Here is a 16,650-nt window from a genome sequence, read left to right as displayed (position 1 = left end):
TCTAATACACATATTACCACCACCACCAAAACTGACCAAAATATTGTAAGCTACAAGCCAGTAGGAAAGGTTTCATAACCTACGTTGAAATATCGTTCACTACCAGGGATCTCTCTACTGCTCTTACCGGTGTTCTTTGTCTCAGGATGGTCGACTATACTATCATCATTACTTTCTGATTTCCGTTTCTGAGAAAGCAGAAGTTTACTATTCCTACCCTTAGACTCAGCTCTACTTCTCCTGAGTTCTGTTCTTATGCTTTGCTTTTGTTTATTTATTTATTTACTCGCTCTAGGGATCAAAGGAAGAAAGCTTCTTGAAAATTATTGAATGTTTAATATCTATCTTGTAAATGACCTCTCATTTTATTGGCATAATTTAAGGTAGAAAACCCCCCAAAACCAAACAAACAATGAAATGCTTCTAAATTCTATAAAGTTTAAACAAGGTTTTGTTATCTAATATAGTTTAATGACCCTGGGCCTGGCACAGACATCTCTGAGTTTCTTCCCACTCTGTGTAAAATGAGGTGGAGGGAGGCCAGTGGTTCTCACCTGCAGACTCAGCAAGACGCAGAGGCTGAGGCCTCACCCAGAGCTACGGAATCAGACTGCCCAAAGGTGGCTGTTACAGGTTTGTCTTTTCCAAAGACCTGATTTTTTTCATGGCTACAATGAAAGCCATAGTCTAGGGGGTCTCTAGGGTTCCTTATAGCTCTCCCAGTCTTTGATTCTGTGACCCCAAATCCAAATTTTCCCAAATGAAACGTCAGCACAAAACACATAAAACTAGCAGGTCAACTTTTTACATATGAAATATGTGGTCATTCTTAATAACAAATACAGAAACATTATCAGGAACAAGTTTATGATAATTCACTGAGGAAGAACCAAGAAACGTGTTTATCAAGTTTATCTAAATACACAGGCCTTCTTCTCGTCCTTCAATTGTCCCTAACCTTGGCTCAAATACGAGAAATGTTCCAAGGCTAAAAATTACTGCTGATTTTGTACATTGTAACTACTATTTAAATGAATTAGATCTCCAATTTATGTAGCCATAATTTATATTGACCCTCCCAACATTAGTGAGCATCAAGGCTCTATAGCACCAACAACGCAATACGAAAGATAAACCCCAATTCATCCAATGATCCCCCATGTAAAATTCCAATGCATAACGAGATTTCCTACATATTCACTCACCTGCATCATTTAGCCACTTCTCCAAAAGTGGCTTTAACTTGCACATGTTCTTAAAGCTGAGGTTCAAGGCTTCAAAGCGAGAGATGGTAGTCTGGCTGAAGTCATTTCCATAGAGTTTACCCATCGCGAGCCCGACATCGCCCTGCACAGCAACACAGAGCAGAACGGGGACAGGAAGAGAGCAGACAGTCAGCTCACTAAACGTCTACAGTCTGCACTCCAGGGTGCTGCTCCAGACAAAGAATCAACAATCACTCCATTTAGTGGATCCCACAAAAATGTCCATCCTTAGGGTGAGCAGAGTACTCCAGTGAGGACTCTTGTTAGTTAGGCCTTGATTGTGACCACATTCAAAACTGTCCCATATTCTCGCTGTTTGGAATCTCTTCTTGCTATCTTATATAATAATCAAGACATCAAATATTTCTACTAAGTCTCAAAAGAAGCGCTGACATTCTAACAAGCCCCTTAATTGATACAACCAAAGTGTTTTAAGTAATCTTTAAGTTTACCTGGATCACCCATAGGATTAATAGACCTAACTGTCTAGATAACCTCAGGTTTCTCTGAACTAACCAAACTTCCCATAAATCACTTTAAAATTTAGAAATGTCTCATTCTTTTATTTTCCTGTAAAGTATTTCTGGAAGCAGTGAAAAAAATCTATTTTCCACCCTTAGTTTGGATTTCAAAGTTGGTTACAAAAAACAGGTATTCTAAAAGTCTACTTTTGTAACCATTACAGAGATAGAAATTCACAGTAGAGAGGCCTGACCCATTTAGTCAAACCTTCATGGGCACTGGGAACTTGGTAACCTTAGAGCAACAGAACAATGATCCCTGAATATATCACAAAAGATGTCCTTCTCTATAAGCCTAGAACCTTTGAAATGTACACAGCGCTTTTCTTCTAGCCGAATCTCTCTTGTTAAAGCTGGAAAAAGCCATATCTTCATAGTTATTTTATGTACAGGTAATAGAAGCTCATGGAGTTCTAATGATTCATCCTCTCATTTCAATTAGCTTAGTGACAGGGTAGAAAGGCAACTTTCTTGCCAAAGTACTATAGAGCTAATTCTATTAGGAGATAGTCAACTCCCAAGTATGCTGGCAACACTTACTTTGAATCGGGATTATCCCAGTCCTTTGATTTTCCCCGCTACACTACATCTTTTGGATATGACATTGTTTATTAGCACCTACATCAGATGGCAGGTAGTCAAAGGAAGGAAAGCATATTTTTTTAAACTCCATTTTCTTACTGGTGAGCAACTTCTAATAAAAAGTTTAACAGAGGAGAAATGTTGAAACTATAAGATAAAATGGTGCCTAGAGAATACCTGAACTTCAACGGATCCATGGCCTAGGCCTTCCCCTAGGACAGCCACCCGCCACATGCCACTAAGTTCCAAGTCATTGAAATTTAATAAATCAAACAGTTCCTGAGCACCACTAGGCACCTTTCAAGCGCTCAGTCGCCACGTGGGCAGTGGTCTTGTATTGGGCAGCACAATCCAGAACATTCCCATCATCACACAAAGTTTTACTGACAGCTCTGAATATACTATCTTTAACCAGAACAGAGTGGACTGCTTACTGATTTCCTTCCAACTGAAGTAAAACTCAAAGAACCAGGACAGTGTGAGCAATGCATAAGTGCTACCCATTCTATATATAAAAATATTTCTCTAGACACAGGCTTATCTATATCAGTATCTCTATACATTTACTAAATCTTCATTCAGTCAACTAATATTCACTAAGTGCCACTATATGTCATGCACTAAACATGCTATTTGTCACATGTATTCAGGTCTTGCTCACTTTATTTGTTTAGATTACAGCTTTCTAGAAAACTGGGGCCAACTGAACTTTGCAATTCTCTGAGTCCAAGACCTGTTGTAGCAGTTAGTACGGCAATAAATGTTTTCTGATATTGTCTCTGCAACATTCACTAAGAATTTTTAAACATCTGTAATATCCTTCTGTGAAAAGTAACAATATTGAGAAGTAAACAAAAAATAAAATATCTATTCACAAATCGCATCATAAGAAACAATGTCTTAAGTTGGTGGCTGGAAATAAAGCTAAAACTATGGCAATAAACAACAAATATACTTAATGGAGACTTCCAACATAATTTTACTTTTCATATTTAAATTATTTAAATGAATAAAAAGCAACAGCTCCCTCAGTTAATGCACTAGTTTTCATTAATCTGATATGTGCTTGGTTCAGCGCTTCTCTCCCTTGCTAGACCCTTGGGTTCTGCCTCACAACAGTGAATGTTTTAAGCAGTTGCCTCAGACATAATCTGAAGGACATTACATCCCTTTGATATTTTCTAAAAGAGCAAAAGGAAAAAAGGAACGAAAATTGGGATTAGGAAATAATGAGCGCACCGCACGTGAGGAAAGTGTTATACTATGGTGTGCCTTTTAATTACGTAATGACATCTGTAGGAAGCCTTCGATAACCAATCTGGTAATTAGAAAATAACTACTGTTTAAAACATCTAATAACATGTACATTTATTCAGAGAACAGCGATCTTTTTGCTTGTTTCAACTAATAACTTGAATGCCTAACTTCCCTTTGTGTACGTGCGGGCACAGAAGTAAACTGGAAACAGAGCAACCTTCCAATAACTACAATCCAGGTCGACGGCTGCAAAACAAAGGGCGATTTTCTCATCCTGCATCGGTTACATGTGCTTTAATCTACGCAGTGGAATTTTCTGCAATGTTGCTACTGCTATGTCAAAGTCATTTCGAAAAATAAGGAAAAGTCGTGCCAAATAATAGGACAAAACCAAGAAGCGGAACACCAGACCAGAGGGAAGCTGGTTTACACATCAAAGAGAGAAGGAGAAACAAACACCAGCAATATGTTGGGTCGAATGCCACAGGAAGGCAAACCACTATTTGGGGAAAAGTTGAAGATTTTTAAAAGCCTTAACATCCTTGGGATATCACTGAGGCAACAATCTCCTAGGGAACCTAAGAGTATGCTGTGCTAATCACCTAAAAGCTGAAGCACTGCTCAATATGCTGACCTGGTACTTGCTTAAGCTTAACTCACCCCTATCAATTTAGTTGTATCTTTAGCTTTCTTTTTAAACACAAGCCAAATCATTTAGATGCTTCAAAAGCACTAAAATCATTCTGAATTGCAATTTGCTTCTTCACAACTGAAACTTTTCATAAATATAACTGCATTTTCTCTAAAATTACATCTACTTAAAAATCATTTTATGTTGCTAATATATAACTACTTTCTTAGAGCACGAATAAATTATCAAAGAAACGTAAGGAATGAAAGTCTGTTCTTAAAAAAACACAGAACACACACGGGGCTGTCATGCCTGTTTCTGATCTACCAGAGCAGGTAGTGCATTACTGTCCTCAAAACAGAATAATCTGGAGAGTATTTAAGCAGTGGCTTACATCTGGAAACAAAACATCAGGTTTCTCCTGATTCCATAAAAACACCCAATGTAATCTACACTTCAGTCATTTTTTTTTCAACTAATGGTCTTATTTCATTTTACATAAATTTCATTCAGTTTAATTCTTTTCCTGCTTTAAAAGTATTATTTGTGACATGTTAATCAAAGAGTAAGTCAGTGGCAGGACATGGAACAAAAACGCTATACTCAGGTGCCATTTAAACCATCAAACTTATTCCACTTTAAAAGCCCTCTGCTGGATGATATTTAAAAAAAATTAATTTGGATTTAGATTAATTTGGATTTTCATCTTCAACAGATTCTTATTCGTGTGTATGTGTGTGTGTCCACTGACACCCTCCCCTCAAGAAAAACTTAACTTAAACAAGTCTTTCAAACTTTTCCCCTTTCAGCTGCTATAAAAGACCCTACAATCTTCTTTTCTCTCTCAATCTTAAATATATAGCACTAAGGCCTAGAATCAGATGCTCTTCAAATAACAAACCCTCGGGATAGTTACATCACCCTCCAATCTCATCTTTTAAATTCTCACCATTTATTGGTATAATTATAATTTCAGAAGCCTGTGTTCTGAAAAAAACCTTAAAGGTTTTAACCTAACAATAAACCATAAATTTGTAACTGAATATATACAATAATAGTCTATACTTATAAATGCAGGATATGACCAAGAAAAAGTTACAATCTAAAACTAAAAAACAACAAAGCCGAGGAACACGCAGTTCCTCAGAAACCTCTGTGGACACATACAGCCAGTATCTGAGCCCAGCCAAGGAGGGAAAACTAAGGCAAGGGGAGGTTCATCCTACCTGAGTAAATCCAAGTTTGATTCGTCTTTGTTTGAAGGTCTTGGCAAACTGCTCAAGCTCCTCAAGGTCACTGGGCTCCTCCAAGCTAGGGGTATCGATTCGCTTTGGTGTCGACTGGCTCTGTGGAAGTGTCTGAATTGGGGTTGCTGCTATTGTGCGTGTTGGGGTTGCTGGCTGTTAGAGAAGGACAGAAGGATAAGAACAAACATACAAAGAAATATATTTACAACTGGAATGTGCTGCAAGTAAACAACTTAAGGAAATAGTTATATTCAGGGAGAACTATGAAGACCATGTAACATTGCAGAAGGCGCGACATGATGTTCAGTGAGACAAGCAGAGTGTGGAATTATGTACACTCTATAGCTAAGGCTAAACATGTAAGTCTATGGAGAACATGAGTACACAAAAACGAAACTCATTATATTTGGGTTTTCAAGTGGTCTGAATATATACATCTTATGCCTTTTAATAAATTAGACTTGATTTTAAAAAATCTATTTCATAAATATACCACTTAAACTATAAATTTCAAAACAGCCAGACTATATATGTCTTGTTTATCACTATCATATCTCCAACTTGTGACACAATATTATGAAAATAATATTATAAGACTATTAAAACTATTTTAAGGGGGAAAAGTAAATCATCTATAAGTTTAAAGAACTTAATGTAATAGCTTCATTTTTCTGTATTTGTTCAAGTTTTCTTCCACAGATCTACATTTTTTTCTTTTTTACCCTGTTTTTAATTTGTTGCACTAAATTTATTTAATCTGTACATGTTTCTCTCACAAACTATAAGGAGTTTTCAAACCTCCAACAAAAGGCATGCATCCCACAGATCAGAGTAATTTTTATAATGTGATTAAGCCGCTGGAAGGGAACATAAGGCGCACACTGAAGCAGTAACCTTTGTTTAATTGAGGTATGATTGACATACAAGATAGCTATACATATTTAATATATACATCTTGATGAGTGTGAAGGATACATCCAGGGATACACAGTGTCACCATATACATATACACCATATACAACGCCCTAAACTCTTCCATCAGCTCTAGAAGTTTCCTCCCTCCCTCAGATTTACACTTTTAATCTTAACTCTAACCAAGGTATACATAATTTTACCTTCTGCTTTTCTCATTTAACATTATGTTTCAACTTTTTTTCTGTGGTGTTTCAGTCTTCACAATTATCATTTTCAAAGGCTAACTGAGGCAATGTTAGCACAATTTATTTAACAATTTCTTCATTGCTAGGTACTTTTTCATTTATGTTTTCACTAACCTGGGTAACACCACAATGAAAGCCTTTGGCCACGCAGTTCTTTTCTCCCTCTTTGGAATCAGTTCTTTGAGATAAACTCACAAAGCTTTTCTGCAACTGGATAAAGGCCATCGCCAACGCCACGGCTTCTGATACATATCATAATGTTGGTTCTCACTATGCCGTGCTCTCCACACGATTTGTGTTCGTTTTTTTAAAACGTTTTGCTAATTCAGGGAGTAAATGGCACTTCACTGTTGCGTTAATTCATATTTCTCTTATTATTCAAAGTAAAAATTTTCTCGTGTCAATTATTATTTGTATTTTCTATGACGTGAACCGACTTACATCCATAATCCATTTCTATATTGATATTCTTATTCTCATCCTCATCCTTAACGAGCTCATCAAAAGTTATAAATTAAGCCTCTGTCTATTGTATTAATGCAAATAATTTTCTCAATCTGCTTTTTTCCTTTTAGTTTTTAGTGTACATAAGTTTTAAACTATCATTTGGGTAAACTTTTTTCCCTCCTTTCTAATGTTTCCTGTTTCCTCAAATCTGAGAAAGCTTTCACTTATTTCTAACTTGGTAAAATTCCTTTTAATATTCTGCTAGCTGCTTCTATGTATTTTAAAATATTTACTTATTTAAATCCATCTAAAGTTTACTTGGGGACACGAAGGTATAATCTTTCTCTTTTTAAAAAGAAAATATTAAATTTCCTTATGACACAACACAAGGCTACTTAGCTTTACTCACAAGCCCTGAAGAGAGTTCACCAGTAGGAGGTGCTGCCCTGACTGTGCATGACTGCTCAGCCGACCCCTCCTGCGACAGGCAGCCCAGGTGAGAGATTACACACTAGGATTACACGTGATCTATGGCTGTCAGCTTTTTTCTCATAAATTAAATGGGTCATATACCCCTAATGTTGACCTCATTAGTAATATGCTCTCTCCAACTGAACTAACTGGCCCAGAAAACTACACGACAGACATCACACAGGCCTACAATTGGGGTAAGCTCTTCTCTATCATTCTGCTTCAATGAAGACAGCAAGGTTCATCTCTATGACACGTTGACACTGAGTGATTTTTAACCTGACCATTCTGGAAGAGACAAAAACAGTGCCAACCATTAGGATCCTATGAGGTGGCACACTTCCCAGGGAAACTGGCCGACAGGTAGAGGAGAGTCTCAACTATCAGACTGTTACTTCATCTCAGGCTTGAAGTAGCTCCGTTCTCAAATAACGGAGGACTAAAAGCAGCCCGGGGACCTTTAGGTGGGGTGGCTACAGGTAAACTATCCCAACTCCCGAAACCTCAGGTTGGACTGGGCCAGATCTAGAAATAGTAGAGCTGAATTCAGCGTGCAGGAGTCAAGAGGAAGCTGCAATAGCCCTGCCACTGTGTGTAGAGCATGAATGCCAGGAAGGAATGGCTGGTATAGGCTTTTTTCACAACTCTAACCTTATTTTTATATTCTGCATATTCACAATCAAACGCACCATTTAAAAGTGTACGGTCTGATGTGTTCTGACAACTGTATGTAGTCATACAACTGCTACCACGATTAAGATACAGAACATTTCCATCACCTGCAAAAGTTCGTTTGTGCCCTTTGCAGCCAATCCCCAACCCTAGCCCTGAGTCCACGGCAACCACCGATACAATTTCTGTCACTGTAGTTTTGTCTATTCTAAAATGCCATACAAATTGAATCATATAGTCTACAGTCTTTTATGTGTGGCTTCTTTCACTTAGCATAACACTTTTAAAATTCATATGTTTGTTAACTGTATCAGAAGTACACCTCTTTCTATTGCTGAGTAGCAGTCCATCATATGGATATGCCAAAGTTTACGTTATCTATTCACTAGCTGATGGACATTTAGGTTGTTTCCAGTTTGGGGTGATTATGAATAAAACTGCTATGAACAATGATGGAGAGGTCTTTGTGTGGACATATGCTTTCATTTCTAGGAGTGGAATTTCTGGGTCCTAAGGTTCATGTACATTTAATTTTATAAGAAACTGCCAAACTGTCTTTCAAAGTGTCTGTACTACTTCGCAACTCCACTAGCAATGTGTGAGAGCTCCAATTGCTATATGTTCTCACTACCACCTGGTATTGTCATAGTCTTTCAGTGATATTTCATTTGCATTTCCCTGATGACTAATGATTTTGAGCATCTTTTTCATATGCTTACTGGGCATTCACATATCTTCTTTGGTGAAGCATCTTGGAATATTCTGTGCATCCCCCGCTTTTAAGAAAATCAGCTTGCCTTATTATTGAGTTGTATGGGTTCCTTACACATTCTGGATCTAAGTCTTTTATCATATACAAGTTTTAAGAATATTTTGTTCCAGTCTGTGGCTTTTCTTTTCATTCTCTTAACAGAAGTTTTTAACTTCTATGAAATTAAATTTATCAATTTTTTATTTTATGATTAGTGCTTTTGTGTCCCATTTAAGAAATCTTTACCTTACCCAAGGACACAAAAATTTTTCCCTAAGTTTTCTTCTACAAGTGTACGTCTACAACCCATTTCAAATTAACCTTTGTATATGGTATGAAAGAGGGATCCACGTTCATTTTTTTGCCTTTGGCTAGCCCATTGTTTCAGCACCACTTCTTGAAAAGGCTTTCCCTTCCAATGCAACCCTCTGGCACCTCTGTGTAACATCAGTCGGCCACGTGTCTGTGGTCTATCGGACCCTCTATCGTGTTCCGCTTCTACCCGCATGCCAGTGTCCCAGTGTCTTCATTACTGTAGCTTTATAATGATTCTTGGCATCAGGTGGGCCTTCGACTTCCTTACTTTTCAAAACTGTTCGGCTATTCCATGTCCTGTACAATTCCAGATAAATGTAAGAACCAGCATGCAAGTTTCTACAGACAAACGCTGGGTATTCCTGGGGATTATGTTGAATCTACAGATTAAGTCAGAGAGAATTCCCATTTTAACAACCTAATCTTCTGATTCATGAACATACTATATCTTCTCCATTTATTTAGGTCTTCTTTAATACCTATATTTCATAGTTTTCAATGTATAGGTCTTACAAATGTTTTGTTGAATTTATCCTTAAGTACTGTAAATATTTTTCTTAATTTTGATTTCCAAATGATCATTGTTAGTAGATAGATTTTTGTATGTTGACTTTGTATCTTACATACTTGCTAAACTCACTTAATTTGAGCAGCTTTTTTGTAGATTCCTTAGGATTTTCTACATATACGATCATGTCATCTACCAACTAAAACAGTTTGACTTCTTCCTTTCTAATCTTTATGTTCTTTCTTTCTTCTTCACTCCCAGGAACTTCAGTATAATGCTGAATAAAAGTGGTAACAGTGGACATCCCTGCCTTGCTCCTGAGCTCAGGGGGAAGTATTCAGTCTTTAAGATGTTGGAGTTTTTTGGTATATGCCTTGTACCAGTTTTGCAAAAGTTTTTTGGTTTTTTTAATGATAAACAGATGTTAAATTTTGTCAAATCCGGCAATGTGTTAGTATTCAGTGATAACTTCCATGTCTACTGACAAAGAGAGTCAGAGATTCAGGACGGGGATTCAGGATCAGCCAGTTCAATCACCTAACTTACAGATGAGAAAACAGAGGTCCAAAGAGGTGAAGCGATGCGCTCCGAGCCACAGCTGAGCGAGAAGCAGAAGTAGGTCTAACGCTTAACCTCTGTGCGCCTAGACCTGTGCTTTTCATAGTTCAACTCTGGCAGAAAGGAGCTAAGCAACATCTGAGAGTTGAGCAGAAAAAAGACACAGAGAGCAGAGCTTCTTTGCAGCTTCTGAGAAAGGGCAAGCGGCAGTGCTGGGCTTACCGGAGGTACTGAGTTCATAGCTCAAGTGGCAATGTCTACTGCCAAGTACGGGGGAGGCGCCAAAGAGCCAGAACTCATTGCTTATTTGCCAGGAACACAGTTATTCTTTACAAACATACAAGAAAATAGGGACACCTTGAAAATTTTCAAAGACTACATCAATTTGGTACCATTGCTTTACCAAGCTGTTAAGCCCAGCTTTGAATTTTTGGTCAAATTTTGTTTTTTGGTCAGTTTTTGAAAACTATTTGGATTATTTTTATTAGGGCATTCTGGGGGTTTTGTTTTTAATTAAACAAAGTCCCCAAGTCCCTCAAAACAACGGCCTAAGAGGAAGCAACCCCACAGAAGCCTGACCTGGGAGGTGAGGGTGATGCTCGGCTGCGACTGCAGGAGGTTGGCTTGGCTTTGCTGAGGTAGTTGCGTTAGAAGATTCTGCGCTTGCAGGAGGCCTATAAAATACAAACGCGGTACGTCAGAAACATTAAAGGTTACTTTGGACATATGGCAAAAGAAAGAGTAAGAAAGTGAAGTGAAAATTTAAAACTTATCTCCTGATAATCTCAGTGGTCTTAAAACTCGTAATGTCTTATTTGCCTAAAATTCAATCTTGTAAAATACAACTTGGGCAAGGAGATATGGAACATTAAACTAAAACTGATATGTCTTTCGTGTAACCTGAATGGCCTTTCTGATTGGCCACTGCTTTATTTTAGTAAGGAGTGGATGAAAATGAATCAGTACTCTAAACAAAAGCTGCATGAAACTCCAAAAAGGCTCAACTTCTTAACCCAGAATCCATTAGAAACTGCCGATGTGGGCTGGACCAGAGAACTGCCTAGTGCATCAAGGGCACAGGCTATCCTTTAAGTGGAACAGGTATTTGCACAACAAAAGATTTTGGAATGAATGATCAACAAGGAAAAAGACTAACAAACAAATAATGAGGAATCGGCAGAGAGGCACTGATGTTCCTTGAGTTGAAGCCTTGACTCCCCGATAGTCTCTTACTCTGACTCCATAATCAACCTCACAAACATGATCGCAACTTACTGTTTGATACAGAAATCACACAGCAATATTTACCAATTTAAAAGGCTCTGAAGATGCTTTTTATAACTCAGAAAATGTGCACAATTTCTAACATAACATCTTCTCCTTCTCACACTTTACAAGAAAACAAATGATTGTTAGAAGCACATACTTTCAGTGCTTAGCCCACATTCTTTGAATAAGTTCTCATAAAAAACTATCGAAACACCAGAATCAATTTATCTGATTTACGTTCAGCACGTTGAAGGATTTCGTTTAGAGTTTTGGCCAAACTCTTCGTTCCTCCTTAGTGATGACACAGATGAAGGACAGTGAAGGACGACACATGACAAAAAAATATTTTTCTTAACATGAATGTTGAGTTTAAAGTTACATACAATTTAATAAAATCATTGTTCCAAGGGACAGTTTCAGGGCAAAATGATAGTAGTCAACGTGTATGTCACATAAACAGCCAGCCTTGGTGTACCACTAACGAATTCTAAGGAGGCGCTCACCCTGCTGGCCCTGGGGCGTCTGTGAGATGATAAACTGCGCTGGTTGCAAGTTGGTGGTCGGATGCACCAACACAAACTGTTGCAGGTTGAGATTCTGCTGCTGAAGTTGTTGCAGCTGTTGCAAATCCTGAAAATTAGAATTCAAACATGGATTGGAGATTCTGAAATAATAGCTTGCTTAATCATAAGGTTCCCAGATGACGAATTCTGTCACATCGAAAGGAGAGTCACCATTTCACATTCTTCCATCCTCCCACACAGGTGAGCTCCCAGTGTTCCACAGAGGTGTGAAGACGCCTGGAGCCACTGCAGGGACTTCCTATTTTTGTGGGCATATAATGTGTTATGATTTATGCTAAGCCTAATTTTCAATCATTATTTAAAATTCTCTCAGAAAAAATGGTTATAGCTGTGCTTTTTAACATAGAGACCAACATGGGTTTTAAAAATTAAGTGAGAAAAGAATATGCTGAGGTTTTAAATATTCGATCAATTTTTCTCTTAAGAAAAGTTGAGAGTGCTATGTCTGAATCTGCATCAGTAAATTAAAAGATGTATAACAATTCATGAAATGTGGTACCAGTCAATTCAACTGAGAAATCAGTGTAAAAATTTTTAAAAATAGCTATCCATATAAAGATCTGATCCATAACATACCAACAGCACCTTCACTGACCTAGTGTTTTAGAATTTTCTGTGTGCTTTCATGTATATTATCTTATTAGAATAATGTCAACATAGAGTCTCACAGCTTAGGCACTAAAAATATTTATTTGGTGATAAAATGGCTAAAACAAAAACATTATCTGGATAAAGACTGTATATAAGAGTCATAAAGATTAGTCTGACATCTATTCTTTTGTACTTTTTTTTTTAAGAAGAAGATCAGCCCTGAGCTACCATCTGCCGCCAATCCTTCTCTTTTTGCCGAGGAAGACTGGCCCTGAGCTAGCATCCATGCCCATCTTCCTCTATTTTATGTGGGACGCCTGCCACAGCATGGCTTGACAAGCAGTGCATAGGTCCACACCCGGGATCCAAACTGGTAAACCCCAGGCCACCGAAGCAGAACGTGCAAACTTAACCGCTGCGCCACTGGGCCCGCCCCAATTCTTTTACAGTTAATTAGTACTTTTTAAATGTTTAGTCAAAATCTAGCTGCAATTAAGTCCATTTCTGAGTCTTCTCTGGGGGGATAAAGACAATTGTCTAGCACCAGACTCAGAATAACTCTCCATATATTTTACTGATATGACTTCTTATACCTTTTTCCTTTTTTTTTTGAGATAAAGGATTTCATTTACCTTTCCTCCTTGCTAGTATTACCTATGCCTCTTAAATAAATTTTTATTATCTCTGGATACTTTGCCCTAAAACGTGAGAACTGAAACCAAACAAGTCTCCTGCAGTGCTGCACAGAGGTGGTCCCTCTGTGGTACAGAGACGACTTGCCATCACTTTCACACGCGGGTGGCAGCGTGCACTGCAGAGCACATGAAAGAACCCATGCCTGCCGTAATCAGCTAATTAAAATGAATACAGTAATCCCCTGCTTCAGAAACATGCAGCTAATTATTCAAGAATTGTCACTTAATATAAACAGTTATTCAAATAATCAGTTATGTGTTTATTATATCAACTCAAATAAGCAAATGTATTATTTCCAGTTCAGTGGTAAGGAAGGCGACACTTACCTCACTGATCTAAGCTCCTCAGGCCTCTGGGGGCCACACTAACAATCAGAAAGTGCATTTAATAAGAAAGAAAACCTGCCAACGCAGTCCTCACTCCCGCCCCAGCTGAGTCACTCACTCACCTGTGCAATCTGTATGGGCTGGGACAGGGGGATCTGCGTCATGGGCGTGGCGGCGGAGGCTGAGATGGTGGCCCCAGCAGCGCTGTGCTGTTGGCTGGCGGAGTGCTGCTGCACTGCAGCAGCGAGCAGCTGAGCCTGCGCCTGTGCCTGCTGCAGGAGTAACTGCTGCTGGGCTGGCGTCAAAGTCAGCTAAACGAAATTAGGACAAACCATTGGAAAGGGGTGAAGAAGAAGGGCCCCTAACACAAGCCAACTGCTTTGAAATAGGTAACTCAAGTGGTATTAGACCTTAGCTACCCAACTGCACGTGGTTAGCATGGGGCTAAAATGCTCATCAGTAATCAAACACCATCACTAGCAGAACATTTAAATTAAAATGGTGGTCCTCACTCTGGACTTAAACAATCATTCAAGCTTGTCCAGGGCCCTAGGGTTCAGGCAAAAAAGTAATTAACTAGTAAGCAAGAAAAAAAAGAATCAATGCTGACAGGACATGAAAAGAAATTTACACCCAACAGAACAGCAAGTGATTAGTCAGATGAATGAGGAACAAGGATGCTGGATCTGACCACAGAAAGAACTGATAAGGCCCAGCTGCTTCCCATTAGCATGAATCCCTGCCATATTCCATCATTTCCATTACGTCCTAAGATCTGACTAAAGAATATGAGCTCCATTTGTTTCTTTTCCAAATCTCCCTAGAACCCCTCCTCAAGACATTCTTTCCCGTTATTGAAAGCATTGGGTCTCTGCAACTTTTCATCCCCTTTCCAACGTATTATCTCTGTGAAACAGGTGGTGACAGAACTCTCTTTATATGCAAATGAATCCTAATGCCCAGGTTTAATAGAAGCTCCAGCCGCAGGAACTTGGAATCCCAAGTGTCTCTGACTATTGTAGACACATCACTCAAAACAGAACTCAAACAGTCAAACAGTAAATGTATTTAGAGAAGACAGAAAGTTGCTTTCATAATGCAACGTATTTCAAACACACTTAAAGTAATAAGTGTGCTCTACCTTCTTTTTGGTGATATATTCTGATCAAACAAGAGGACTCCTGTAAGATTCTGAAGTATACATACAGTGACTTTGTGGTACAACCCCCTTCTAAAAGGATCCAATACAATTTGTGCATTAGAGGCATAAGCATCAAAACCAAACCATTCAAAAACTCAATATTCTAAGATATATGTTTATAAATATTTTACACTATATAAACATATATTAATCTCTACTGATAGAATTTTGTAAACAATTCTGCAACAATTATTAAAAGAGGCTTTCACCAAGCATGCTTAACTGAAATGAAGGAAATAAAAAATTTTGTGGGTTGATATGATGTGAATTGAATAATAACAAATAACTCTTCTTTACCATTCCCCTAGCCTCCCTCCTAAAGACATTAATAAATAAATTTTCAACACTGGAAAAATATTTTGAATATTTTAAAGCAAAGACAGCTGAAAAATTAAAAGCTTAATATATTCACATAGGCCAATTTACTACCAGTAAAAATAAATGATATTTATTGAATGTTATGTGCCAAGCACTGTTCTATGAGTTTTACATATGTTACTCCTCTTTATAACAATACTGTGACATAGGTATTATTAACATCTCCATTTAACTGAAGGTACACTGAGGCACAAGGAGATGAAGTAATTAGCCCATACTAATTACTAATTGCAGAGCCAGGATATGAGACCAGAGGTTTCATTCTAGAACATTATACAGTAACTTAAAGAAAATCTTTTCTTTTGTAGGCACTAATCCATTCTTCCTAATCTGCAGTGATGTCATAACTCCAAAGTGACAATTACATGTTCATCAATGTAATGGTCTCAACCATAGGACAATGACTCCCTTGGATGATGAAGCAACAGTTGAAACGTGGGTTTAAAAAAGTCCTTAGTTCATCCAAAGCCTCTGCAACTGTAAGAAAAGATACCTTTATAAGAAAGAAAACTTATGACAAAGATAATTCCTATTTCAGAGCTGTTTACAGTGTGGAAAGTTCCCTGAAGACAACAGTGCCAGGCACAGCCATGTTACTGTCTGCTCCAGCAAGCAGTTCTAATCAGATGGTGGCAATGGCAGTTCTGACACAGAGAGTGTATCACGGTCCTCTCAGTGGAAACTTACCCCGGTTATCTGTCCTCCAGCCAGCATAAGCTGGGTCTGGGGGATGGCTGCCTGCACTGAAGGCTGCTGGGAAGGCTGGCTTGGCTGCTGTGAATCCCCGGATTCTTCATTAGATTTAGACTGAAGTGGGGTGAGGGTGGAAATAAGAGATTCCAAATAGTTGATTAAAAGAAATGTACTTAGAACTGCATCTTTGAAGAATGATTTAAAACATGGACTTATTCAGGCACGAGTTTTCTTGTTTCACTCTTTTCATTTCTTATAAATCTTATATATTTTTCTAATTTTACATATTAAGTTTTTAGACTTTTTGTTCCAATGCCAACAAAGCTGCAATTATAATTTTTAAGAAGAAAAAATAATTTGGTCCTCCACAAACCAACAGAATTTTTCACAGACTCAAATCCTCAACTCTGGAAATAAGCAGCAGGGAAGAGCACATTTCCACTCCATCTCTACATTAGACCCTCCATCCCAACATTCTGACTGGATTCGGTGGTCAGTCTGAAACTTCTTTATATAGCGTTTCAGAG

The 16,650-nt window shown here is 38.1% G+C and overlaps 1 protein-coding gene across 4 annotated transcripts in view; it reads right to left on the bottom strand.

The window, feature by feature from the left end:
- The window catches only part of POU2F1 (POU class 2 homeobox 1), a 173,161-nt gene that overhangs the window by 36,542 nt on the left and 119,969 nt on the right, over positions 1-16,650 (bottom strand). For 3 of the 4 annotated variants that reach the window (XM_046682567.1, XM_046682569.1, XM_046682570.1), the window contains exons 5-10: positions 16,118-16,237; positions 13,974-14,162; positions 12,158-12,284; positions 10,965-11,059; positions 5,483-5,656; positions 1,206-1,347 (exon numbers count right to left, since the gene is read on the bottom strand). In XM_046682567.1, coding sequence (XP_046538523.1) covers positions 1,206-1,347; positions 5,483-5,656; positions 10,965-11,059; positions 12,158-12,284; positions 13,974-14,162; positions 16,118-16,237 — 847 coding nt within the window. The remainder of the gene's footprint in view (positions 1-1,205; positions 1,348-5,482; positions 5,657-10,964; positions 11,060-12,157; positions 12,285-13,973; positions 14,163-16,117; positions 16,238-16,650) is intronic. The other variant, XM_046682568.1, reaches the window with a different exon arrangement.

This window comes from Equus quagga, chromosome 13 (assembly GCF_021613505.1).
Source record: "Equus quagga isolate Etosha38 chromosome 13, UCLA_HA_Equagga_1.0, whole genome shotgun sequence".
Lineage (NCBI taxonomy): Eukaryota > Metazoa > Chordata > Mammalia > Perissodactyla > Equidae > Equus > Equus quagga.
This window is presented reverse-complemented; position numbering and strand designations above follow the sequence as displayed.